Source organism: Hyperolius riggenbachi, chromosome 7, assembly GCF_040937935.1.
Source record: "Hyperolius riggenbachi isolate aHypRig1 chromosome 7, aHypRig1.pri, whole genome shotgun sequence".
Classification (NCBI taxonomy): Eukaryota; Metazoa; Chordata; class Amphibia; order Anura; family Hyperoliidae; genus Hyperolius; species Hyperolius riggenbachi.
In genome coordinates this window covers 160,280,092-160,292,737 of record NC_090652.1, presented here as the reverse complement: position 1 = coordinate 160,292,737, position 12,646 = coordinate 160,280,092, and the positions used below count along the sequence as shown (strand labels likewise).

At 44.0% G+C, this 12,646-nt stretch overlaps 1 protein-coding gene across 5 annotated transcripts in view; it reads right to left on the bottom strand.

The window, feature by feature from the left end:
* LDAF1 (lipid droplet assembly factor 1) overlaps positions 1 to 12,646 on the bottom strand; it is a 244,229-nt gene that overhangs the window by 60,444 nt on the left and 171,139 nt on the right. For all 5 annotated transcript variants that reach the window (XM_068246863.1, XM_068246864.1, XM_068246865.1 and 2 more), the window contains one exon: positions 1,992 to 2,160. In XM_068246863.1, the coding sequence (XP_068102964.1) occupies positions 1,992 to 2,160 (169 nt within the window). The remainder of the gene's footprint in view (positions 1 to 1,991; positions 2,161 to 12,646) is intronic.

Sequence of the window (12,646 nt, the reverse complement as noted above, 5' to 3'; positions counted from 1 at the left end):
TTAATTGTAAAACGCTATTCAGCGTTTTAACTGTTAAAAAAATGGTACAACACAATAACTTACATTGTAAGTTATTTAGTGTTTTATTCAAACTGCGCTTACCCTTCCTGTCTGTCCCACTATAGAGCCAGAAGACTTTGCACGATATTTGGCTCAGGCAAGTGCCTGCAGCCGCGATGATTACAGAGGCTGGACTGTGCGCTGACAACCCCATAGTTCCGTGCTGTTATTACTCCTCACCTGTCCAGAAATTATATGGAGCACAGTGCAAGCTGGTCAGGCACAGTCCTGCCTCTGTAATCATCACGGCTACAGGCACTTGCCTGAGCTGATCATCCTGCTAAGTCTGCTGGATCTATGCTGGGACTTCACTACAGGCAGGAGCCTCCAGGAGGGGTAAGCTGCAACACAGTTGAATAAACCGCTGAACAGTGTTTTAAATAACTTAACTTTACTGGAGTCTTCGTGCGCTGTTATTTATCCCGTGCCATTTTTCACTGGACCCCATTCAACTATCTTGTCACGTGCAGAAAAGTTCTTTTTCATGTGACTGGAAGTTAAAAAGCAAGTAGGGCTCAAGAATGGCCCAAAAAATAAATATCAGTGAAGCTGAAATATCGCAAACAGGTGTAGGGGTGTGTGTGTGCATTGGTGGCGTGAAGGAGGACTACTTATTGGCGCCACTGAGGTTCCCTGGATAAAGGAGAGAACAGAACTATTTTTTAGGTGGCAGAACTATTAGTTCTTGGTGGGAGAAAGGAATGTCGAAAAAATAATTTTGAAAAAGTGTTTTAAATGTAAAAACTGTTTTTTCTGCTTAACGGTTTAACTGAAGAAGGGTATCATAACTCTGTTAATTGTGTTTTAGCTTTATTCATTTGTAAAGATCAACAACATTCGTAAAAAAGGGAAAGAAATCAAGCAACTGGATATTTGCAGCTCTGCATCGGGGCAGACTGTATCATGTTGTGGAGGAGGAGGGGCAAACTGTACATAAACCTGAAGAACTAAAAAGTCTGAAGTAATAACACATGAGAAGGGAGGGTAAGTACCTGACAACACTGACATAGACTGGGTCCCCTTTTCATTGCATTACCAGAAAATGTGGCCCTCTGTGACTGCACAGACAGAGATTGGGTCCACCTGGGATTGTACCAACAGAAACCAAGACCCCCAGGGACTGCACTGACAGAGACTGGGGCCCCCCTGGAACTGAAGTGACTCAGTCTTGCGCCCTCTCAGAGTGCAATGCCAGAAGTTGAGACCACCTGAGACTGCACTGGCAGAGACTGGGGTACCTCTAGGACTGCAGTGCCTGCGTCTTGTCTTTGTCCCTCTCAAAGTGCACTTCCAGAATTTGAGACCACCTGAGCCTGCACTAACAGACTGGGACCACCTTGGATTCTACTGACAAGAGAGTAGGTTCACCAGGGACTGCAATGAAAAGAGAAAGTGACCACGTGGGACTGCATTGGTAGAGACTGCTACAACCTGGGATTACACTGACAAGAGAGCAGCACCACAAGGGAATGCATTGGTATAGACTGGGTCTACCTGGTCCTACACTGAAAAGTTAAGTACCAGATACACACACCAGTTCTAGGTCAGTGACAAAGTATTAGACAGAGAATCAAAATGTCCACCAGGATGGAGTAAGGCAGGAGAGAGCGATAAGCTGAGGTGGAGAAGGGCAGCAATAAACATTACTGGCTTCATTTAGCTTCCCTAATTATTCCCGTATTGAGACCTCTTCACCTAGAGTTCCAGCTTGTCACTACTCTCAATGTTCAGTTGTTTCAGATCATGCGACCAAAGTTTTAAAAACAAGATTTTTAACTGCTGATATCTCATTTCACTCAAAAAAGCACTCTGCAAACTAAGCTAACCCATGCTCTTATTGGAGCTGTGTTTGGAACTGACCCACAATACACAGAATACACAGTAATCACATGTTTTGCTTAGAAGGCTTGTCTTTAGGTCTTTTCCATTACCTTCTATTATGATGACCCCAAGGCAGGCAGTCACTGCTGTCCCAACAATCACAGTCAGGAACAAGCCAACTGGAACTGCTGACAATGCAACGAAGACCAGAAGTGAGAGGGACACAAATGGGTGCTCTTCCAAGTACTGTCCAAAGGGGGAGTTCATGAAAGCCACTACCTAAGTGAAGAAGAACAGTAGGTTGAGGAAATGCCATAAATAAGCAGACAATGAAATATACACTAAGACATGCATTGGGATTTATTCTCACATACAGACCTCTCAAACCTCCTTTCAATCTGCAATCCTTGCAAGTAACAAGCAGTTTGAACAATAAACAACCCTGTAAATCCAGGCAGATGTACTTATAATTGGTTATCATTATAGAGTAAAATATCATCCAAATATGGTTATTAATTCTGCCAGGATTCTTTGAAAATTGTCTAGTCTTTTAAGGGCTAGAGAATGAAGGGCTCTAATGTCAAATTCAATTGTGATAGAAGGTTAGTATAGCTGGGCCAGCACGGTGATATAGTGGTTAGTGCTCTCGCCTTGCAGCGCTGGGTCACCGGTTCAAATCCCAGCCAGGTCAACATCTGCAAGGAGTTTGTATGTTCTCCCCGTGTCTGCGTGGGTTTCAGCCGGGCACTCCGGTTTCCTCCCACATCCCAAAAACATACAGATAAGTTAATTAGCTTCCCCCGAAAATTGGCCCTAGACTACCATACATACACTACAAAATATAATATTTGGTTTGGGATGTGCTCATTATGACACTTTAGAATCAGCGGTTTCTTTTTGGTAGCCTAACTCTTTGGTCGGATATATCTTTGTGATGTTTGTTTTTGTTTTTGTCTGTTTCTTTTTATTATAGAAGTACTGTCATACTAAAAGGCTTCAATTTATGATTTTAACTGTACATGGATTAGCGAGCCTACCTGATCTACAGGGCAGACTATGTAATTTGTATATCTCTTTACTACTTTTACTAATGTGTTCTAGCTAGGATACATGCCCTGTTTAACTCGCTTTCTTTGTTAAGATATTCATATTCAGCCTGTTCGCTATTCCAATGGAGTCTACGTTTTATATAATGCTTTATTATGTATGGTTCTTTTTGTTTTAATAAAAAATTTTTTATAATGTTCTTATGTAATATTAACATTTTCTGAGATAGTGAATGTGGGGTTTTCATTGCCTGCAGCCATAACAGGCAAAATTAAAATAAAAACTTGAAATATATCACTGTGTGGAATGAATCTACATTATGTACGAGTTTCGCTATTTAAAGAGAACCCGAGGTGGGGTTCTCTTATAGGCAGCCCCATCTCTGTGTGCAGATACCATTCTTAGAACCCCACCTCGGGTTCTCTTTAAATTGAATTACTGGAATAAATTAACTTTTTGAGGATATGTATTCTAATTTATTGAGATGCACTAGTATATGTTAATTTTCTCTTTCTTTGTAAAATGTACATAAACATGCAGAATCATTGAGAATCATTATGTGTGATTGGGATGTAAACGTGCGCCATGCGAAAAAAATGCACCTGGCAGTCTTTTTTATACTCGACGGCATAAGATAAAAATTTGCATGCAATGGAAACGAGCACATAGACTTTCATTAACATGCAAATTTACACTGAGCAAAAACACATACATTTAAAGGAAACGAGCCGTTAATAGAATTTCACTTTAAGGGAAAGCGGGTAGTGTTGTTTTGTGCAATGTTCATAATAAAATAATAGTTATAGATAAAAAAGCCAACTAATGATTTACTCAAATACAAAAATGCTCTAGTTTCACAAACCGTGAATATTTCTTTTTGCAGCTGTCAGCAGTAGCTAAATGCTGTTGACAGGTATAAATAAAAGAACAATACTTCACATTTGCCACTGACATAAATAGGCTGCTATTATTATTTATAAGCCTCAGCATAGAGACTTACCTAACATCTCTTGCCACTGACAGCTAGGTGTACCACAAAGTACTGCTTATCTGTCCTAGAACTGCCATAATCAGCTCAGCTCAATCTTGGTACCTTCACAGAGTACTTTGTTACACACCAAAGCTTCAGTTCTGCAGCCTACAATCACAGCCCTATTTGATCCCCTGTCCTGATGCCCCTTACACCGCTACCTCTTCCAAAAGTCACAGCGTGTGGTCTTTCTAACCCTGTAATATTTCCTACCCCATTCATTTCCATTTCCCACCTTTCACTTTTGCATTTCTCTCACTCTCTGCTTCATCCACACAGACATTCGCACTCAACACCCCAACCCTAAAACACTCCTATGTGAACATCCAGGCTATGTGCTCCACTCTATTTGCTCTCCTATCACCACTTCAAAAATGTGCCACACCTCACCTCAACCTCGCCACTACTCTCCAATCCTTCATGTCCCTCTTGCTCTCACACACCTAGGGCTCGATTCACTAAGACAAATAGCATGCCTTATCAAACTTAGCACGCCTTATCAAAGTTAACACACCTTATCAGAGTAGCATAGCAAACTTATGCTTGCTTATTGGCATTGACGAGAGCTCCACTCATCCTGCCCTGAGCCCCTGCAGGTTCGTAGCGCTCGCTATGCTACTCTCACAAGGCGTGTTAACTTTGATAAGGCGTGCTAACTTTGAGAAGGCATGCTATTTGTCTTAGTGAACCAACCCCCATATCTATTTTATTACATATTACCACTGTTTGCTAATCTCATTACCTCATGACCTACTTCATAACCCCGCTGTGCTCCATTTCACCTATCCTGCTTGCCTCACTGACCATCCTTCACCTTCAAAAGTGCTTGTGTCATCTATTCAACCTCACTGTCTCCTCTTTTAGTGCCTCCATTCACATTGTACACCCTGCTGTAGTGGTCTTCATTTACATTCCCTCCCCCCATAGTGCCGCCCCTTATATTACGGTCATACTGGCTATGGTGCTCTCCATTTATATTTCCTCATTATACTGGTCTACATTAAAGGAACACTATCAATCAGAGCTGGGACAAGGTCCTCCAGCACACGAGGCTGAGGCACCAAAGTGCACCCCTCTATCCCTCCCACCCCAGCTGTCACACACTGATTGCTATTAGGGCCTATTTCCACTACACGTGGATTCTGGATGCAGAAAACTGACTTCAATGAATGTCTATGGGCTGTTTCCACTAAACGCGATTTTTCTAATGCAAATTTCCCATAGGCATTAATTGGAGTTAGTTTTCTGTATCCAGAAACCACGTGTAGTGGAAATAGGCCCTAGACTAATGCTACGTACACACATGCGACAACGATCGTTCGTTGAGAACGACGAACGAACTTTTAATTGATGAAAGAACGACCTATGTAAAGATAATTTTAAAAGGTGTGTAACGATCTGATCGTTAGAACGAACGTTACATCACGTAAAGCATCTATTGCGCCTGCGCATAAAAATGAGAAGTTTCACAGAGAAATAGTGAAATGCGCATGTCAAGCCTAGTACGAACGACCGTTTCCAACAATGTACTACTTTTGCAAACGATCGTCGTTGGTTAAAATCCGCCGAGACAGAACTTTCTTTTGTAGCGATTTGGCTCGTTCGTCGTTTGCCTTAATAGTCGGTGGTTCGTTTTTTGTAACGATCGTCGTTGGTAAAGATCGGGGAACGATCGTTACAAACTACTATAGCCGCATGTGTGTACGCACCTTAACCCTCTGGGCGATACAATTATATCGCCCAAGAGGTGGCGCAGCACTATTTTTTAATTTTTTAAATCATGTAGCGAGCCCAGGGCTCGCTACATGATAGCCGCAGCGCAGCGGCATCCCCCCACCCACTCCGTTCGCCTTCGGCGATCAGAGTAAGCAGGTGCTATATTTATTTACCCAGTTCTCCTCTCTCCCTCCATGCTGGGAATACACGGCTCGTTTTTAAGCCATTAAGATGGCTCGATAGATAATTTCCGACATGTCCGATCTCCCACCCGATCGTTTCGCCGCTCGATTCCAGATAGCAATGAATGGAAAAAGTGAAGAAAAACTAGTGGAAAATAAGAGAATTGACTGTGGAATCGAGTGGCGAAACGATCGAATGGGAGAATCGAGCGGCAAAAACGAGCCGTGTATGCCCAGCATAACAGGTAGCATGTTGCTGCAGTCAGGGAGATATGTATACATTTCTCCTGACTGACTGGCTGCTTGTGATGTTACACTCCTGGCTTGCATCTACTTCCTAGGCTGCTGTGTGCTGTCCATGCTGGGAGGGAGAGACATACTGATAAAGACCCTGATAATGCCTTTGTAAACAGTCAGTGACAATAAAACGTTATAGCAAAAAGGAAGGGATCCGCACATATCCTAAAATGTTCCTTTATTGTGGACGTATCCAAAAGACACCAATCATGCATCTATAGCTGACATGTTTCAGACCTGCTGGTCCTTAATCATAGCGAACATAAAATGGCACAGAGAAACCATTATTCAGATGGTGGTGAGCAGTTAAGATTCCAGTAATGTGTTTTATTGTCAATAGGGAAAAAAGCACCGGAACACCGCTCACTCGAAGGGGGACAGTGCTGGAACCAAGGAGGCCAAATCTAAGAAACTATAGCAAAAAGGAAGGGATCCGCACATATCCTAAAATGCTCCTTTATTGTGGACGTATCCAAAAGACACCAATCATGGTAGAAGCCACCATCGAACATGAAATAGTTGCGGGCCAGGAGGTACTCGACAGCCAAACAGATAAAGGTCTGGAGATCCACAGGATAGGCAGAGAATTTTGTAAGATGGTATCTAATAGCCTCAACAGCTAATTACTTAATGCTGTCATGGGGCCGCCTCCCATCTTTCTCTCCTCTTTTTACTTTTAGTGTATATTCAGTTGATTTTATGTATTTTATTGTTATATTTGGAGTGGGGTTGTGTTTGGGTGGGTTTTTTGACTTGAACAATGTTGGCTCTAATTGAGATGTGCCATATGTCATAACCCTATACCTATTTCCCTGTTAATATCCCTTTCCATCTGTGAGGTTTGAGGGCGTACCCCCGGCTGTTGGGGCCGCCCCCTTCACAGGGGATGGGTATATATGGTTTCTCTGTGCCATTTTATGTTAGCTATGATTAAGGACCAGCAGGTCTGAAACATGTCAGCTATAGATGCATGATTGGTGTCTTTTGGATACGTCCACAATAAAGGAGCATTTTAGGATATGTGCGGATCCCTTCCTTTTTGCTATAGTTTCTTGGATTTGGCCTCCTTGGTTCCAGCACTGTCCCCCTTCGAGTGAGCGGTGTTCCGGTGCTTTTTTCCCTATTGACAATAAAACACATTACTGGAATCTTAACTGCTCACCACCATCTGAATCAAGGTAGCCATACATCTAGCAATGTATGGGCAGATTCGACCAAGCGCCAAATCTCTCTCTAATTGAATCTGATTAGAGAGATCTGTCAGCTGCCCATACACCACAGGCCGATTCCCGACCAATTTCATGCTGAAATCTCTCTGGAATGTGCTGCATCCGCCGCCTTGACTTTATCCCCCTAGCAGGGCTGCTTTAAGCAACAATGGGGCCCCAGGGCAAAATAAACCTGGGGGGCCCCCCCAACATATACCCCGGAACAAAAATCGGCATTAGGGGACCTTTTTTGCAGCTGGTATAGTCAGGGTGTGAAGTCCCAATCGGTTGGAGCTCCACATTCTGGCTATCCCAGCCTGCATGGGGGACAAGGGGTTAAAAAGTTTCAGGAGGGGGGACCCCACATAATTTAAACAACAACAAAAAAATTCCCACACACTAAACATAAAAAAAAAAAATTGGGAAAATAGGAAAAAATGCCAGGGATCTTCATACAGCCATATTGCGGCTGTATAGCGATCCCTGGCCAAAGCGCTGGAAACCCCGCCAGGAAATTTATTGCGCTTTCGTTTGATGCATGTAAAAATTACACTACCGTTAGGTTTGCTACTAAAAGTGACATTTACCGCATTTAAAAGTATACTTTTTTCCTTCGAAACTTTAAAATCGATATTCTCAAAAACTATAAGGTCTTTTTTGAAAAAAATGTTTTTTCCTCTTATTCCTAATGATCTCCTTAACATATCCTGCACATTTAGGGTTTTTAGCATTTAAGGTGGATTTGCTATTAACCATTAAAGTCGGCAGGTTTTTAAATGTGTATTTTTTTTCCTTTGAACCTTTAAAATCGATTTTCTCAAAAACTATAAGGCCGATTTGAAAAAATGTTTTTCCTCTTGTAGCCACTGGGGGCCCCTACAAGCTCTGGGGCCCTGGGGCAGCTGCCTCCTTTGCCTCTATGGTAGCGCCGGCCCTGCCCCCTAGTGAAAAATGTGTCCCGTCCCCCCAAGTCCAGTGTAAAGTATACATTACCTGTCCGCGGCCTGCGCTTGTCCCTCCACTGCTCCGGGCGCTATCCTTCCTCCATACATGCACGCCCCACGTGGTTTCCTAGCAAGGCCTAACGAAGAAACCACGTGGCGCACGTGTAGGAGGAAGGAGTGCGCCCGGAGCAGTAGAGGGACAATCGCAGGCCATGGACAGGTAATGTATACTTTACACTGGGAGGACATTTTTCATTAGGGGGATAGCGTCAAGGCGGTGGATGTGGCACACAAGGCCTTTTCAGAATGAAATTGATCAGGAATTGGCCTGTGGTGTATGGGCAGCTGACAGATTTCTCTCTTGTCAGATTCGATTAGAGAGAGATTTGTCTCTTGGTCGAATCTGCAGCGGAATGACAAGCGCAGGCCGTGGACAGGTAATGTATACTTTACACTGGGGGGACATATTTTATTAGAGGGGACAGCGCTGGGGGTTTTGTTGCATTCATTGCGAAATTGCACGCCGTTCCTGCCACGTACCTAATCGAGCAAGTTGGACCAACATCTTGCATGCACGGTCAACAATGCGACCAATTTTCGTCTCGAAATTGGTCGCATTGTCAGTCAGGCATGCACTTGCCAGCACCGATCTTCATCCACTTCGATTATAATAATCGAATTGGATGGTCGATCGTCCACCAAGTCGCCTGATGTATGGCGACCTTCAGATGTTTTCAGCTAGGTTATTAATAAACTATACACTGAGGGGTTGATAGCAACCCCCTGTGCAGGAACATGGTCCAGTCCTGCAGAACCTGACACTTGTATCTGGAAATAACGGGATGATTTTACAGCAGTGAGGCAAAGCTGTGTGAGAAAAGAAATTGCTCCTAGTGCTTGTAGTAATGTGTGCCCTAACATACAGCATTATGCGTTCCTTTAATTTTGGCTCCATATAGAATCCTATTATCTTGTCTACTGTTATAGTGCCTCAGTATATATTTCCCCTTGCTTAAGTGCACTCCATTTGCTCCATTATAGTGCTTCCATTCACCGCCGTCTCAACCACCAGGCAGGTATAAGGGCTCTTTCACATCAGACAACGCGTGCAGGAGCCATTCTCCTGCACGCGTTTATAGCCTGCGGCATGTCGTCGGGTATCTGCGGTGCGACGCAATCAGCGGCGGTAGCTATTCATTGAACCCGACGGAAGACGCCAGCTTCCGAGTGCGTCGGATGAAAAACTGCGCCCGGGTGCATCAGAACTGCAATGTACCGAAACACAGCGTCGGGTGTGAAAGGTAAAATGAAAGTCTATGGACTTTAATTTTACCTTGTTAAAGCGGACCCAAACCAAACATTTTTTTTAATTCAAAATATTTAGTTGCACCACTCTGACACATACAAAGATAAATAAACACTCCTTTAAGCCTATGAGCACTTCAGTGCATGCTTTTCACCCTCCTCTTTTCATAACTAGGGTTATACAGGTGGCTGCCATTACTTCTGAGCTTAGTAGGAGGTTTTAGATCATGGGTGTGTTTGCCATCAGCTGCCCTCCCTCACAGGGGTGTCGTCTATGTGAAATCTCACACAAGCTGAGATCATCTCCCCTGTGACATTATCAGTAGCAGCCTGTGTTTTGTTTTTGTTTTTTATCTCCTCCACCAGTTTGCCGGAAAAATCCCGGCAATATGAAAGGAAGGGAGGGGTTCCTCCAATAAATGTAAAATATTTTATATTTGTCATCATGCAGCTGAAAAAAGGCTGCTATTTATCATTATAATTTAGAAAATAGATTTTATTTCTGAAATCTTGTATTTTTAATTTGGGTCCACTTTAACTCAAATGTTATCTGTTGGGTAAAAACACGGAAAATCTGCGCAGATGTGAAAGAGCCCTGAGTTCTTGCCTAGAGCGGCAGGAGGAAGCAGGAGCGCTGCTGCACTGAGTAGTGAGAGAAGAAATGCCTCAGCTCACTCAGGTATCAGTTTACAGCAGCAGCAGCTAACAGCAGTGCCTGACTCGACTCCTGAGCCACTCCTTTGTTGCCTTTGCTGTATGTTTTGGATCATTGTCTTGCTGGAACACCCATCAACGACCCATTTTCAGTTTCCTGGCAGAGGGAAGGAGGTTGTCGTTCAGGATTTCACGATACATGGCTCCGTCCATTTTCCCATTAATGCAATTAAGTTGTCCTGTGCCCTTAGCAGAAAAACACTCCCAAAGCAAAATGTTTCCACCCCCATGCTTGACGGTGGGGACGGTGTTTTGGGGGTCATAGGCAGCATTTTTCTTCCTCCAAACACAGCGAGTTGAGTTAATGCCAAAGAGCTCTATTTTGGTCTCATCAGACCACAGCACCTTCTCCCAGTCACTCACAGAATCATTCAGGTGTTCATTGGCAAACTTCAGACGGGCCTGCACATGTGCCTTCTTGAGCAGGGGGACCTTGCGAGCCCTGCAGGATTTTAATCCATTGCGTTGTAATGTGTTTCCAATGGTTTTCTTGGTGACTGTGGTCCCTGCTAATTTGAGGTCATTCACTAACTCCTCCCGTGTAGTTCTAGGATGCTTTTTCACCTTTCTCAGAACCATTGACACCCCACGAGGTGAGATCTTGCGTGGAGCCCCAGAGCGAGGTCGATTGATGGTCATTTTGTGCTCCTTCCATTTTCGAACAATCGCACCAACAGTTGTCATCTTCTCTCCCAGCTTCTTGCTAATGGTTTTGTAGCCCATTCCAGCCTTGTGCAGGTCTACAATTTTGTCTCTGACATCCTTGGACAGCTCTTTGGTCTTTCCCATGTTGGAGAGTTTGGAGTCTGCTTGATTAATTGATTCTGTGGACAGGTGTCTTTTATACAGATGACTAGTTAAGACAGGTGTGCTTAATGAGGGTGACTAATTGAGTAGAAGTGTTTAACCACTCTGTGGGAGCCAGAACTCTTAAAGAGAGTCTGAAGCGAGAATAGATCTCGCTTCAGACCTCATATATAGCAGGGGCACATGTGCCTCTGCTAAAACGCCGCTTTCCTGCGACTTAACGGGGGTCCCTGTCCCCCCAAATCCCCTTCGTAATGCGGGGGAGCGCTTCCGCATTGGGGCAGGGCTAACCGCCGCAGCCCTGCCCCACCCGCGTCTGTCAGCGCGTATCTCCGCCTCTCCCCCGCCCCTCTCAGTCTTCCTTCACTTAGAGGGGCGGGGGAGAGGCGGCGATGCGCGTCTGATAGACGCGACTGGAGGCAGGGCTGCGGCAGTTAGCCCTTGCCTCCAGGAAGCAAAGTCCACGACCAACTTTGCGACCAACTTTTGCGGGGGGTGGGTTGGGGGTGAAGGGACCCCCGTTTAGCCGCGGGATAGCGGCGTTTTAGCAGGGGCACACGTGCCCCTGCTATATATGAGAGCTGAAGCGAGATTTAGTCTCGCTTCAGTGTCTCTTTAATGGTTGGTAGGGGTTCAAAAACTTATTTCACTCAATGAAATGCAAATCAGTTGCTATCTTTTATTTAAAGTGAACCAGAGACGAAGCACCCTTGTGTATTTTACCATAGAAATCAGTGGGAACATTAGAGAAAACATTTACCATGCTCTCTGTTCCATCCTCACTGCTAAAAGTGTCTGTTATCTAGCTGAGATAAGAATCCCGGACTGAGCATTGATTCTGGCTTTGCTATAATGACTCAGCTATAATGATTCCTGAGCAAAGCCAGCAGGGGGCAGGCTTGGACTTGAAGACAGCAAAGAACACAGTCTCAGCTATAATTATTCTGTAGCAAAGCCAGACCGACTGCTTAGTCGGGATTCTTATCTTAGAGGTGATAACAGGCAAATTAAACAGAGAACAATGTAACAAAGAGCAGATTAGGTGTTTACTGTCATGTTCCCACTGATTTATAAGGTAAAATACATGAGGTTGCTTCATCTCTGGTTCTCTTTAAGGTTATTTTTTCGATTTTTTCTTTTGATGTGCTATCTGCCACTGTTAAAATAAACCTACCATTGAAATGATACTGTTCTGAGACTTTTCATTTCTTTGTCATTGGACAAACTTACAAAATCAGTGAGGGGGTCAAATAATTATTTCCTCCACTGCACATGGCATGATGCAGAGGAGGGTTTGTGGAAAAAAAATCTGTCTGGTCTCTCCCCATTGTTAAAATGACTGCATGTGCAGATAAGGTGTTAAACAGGTTGAAAGGTTTTGACAGTCCCTAGACTCCAGGAGGGCTGGCAGGGACAGTAGTCCTATTACCGGCAACTAGCCTCTGTGTAATGTGGGACTGCAATACAGATTAGCTCTCTGCTCCATCTTCGTTTATTCTCAGTCTCACTCCACTC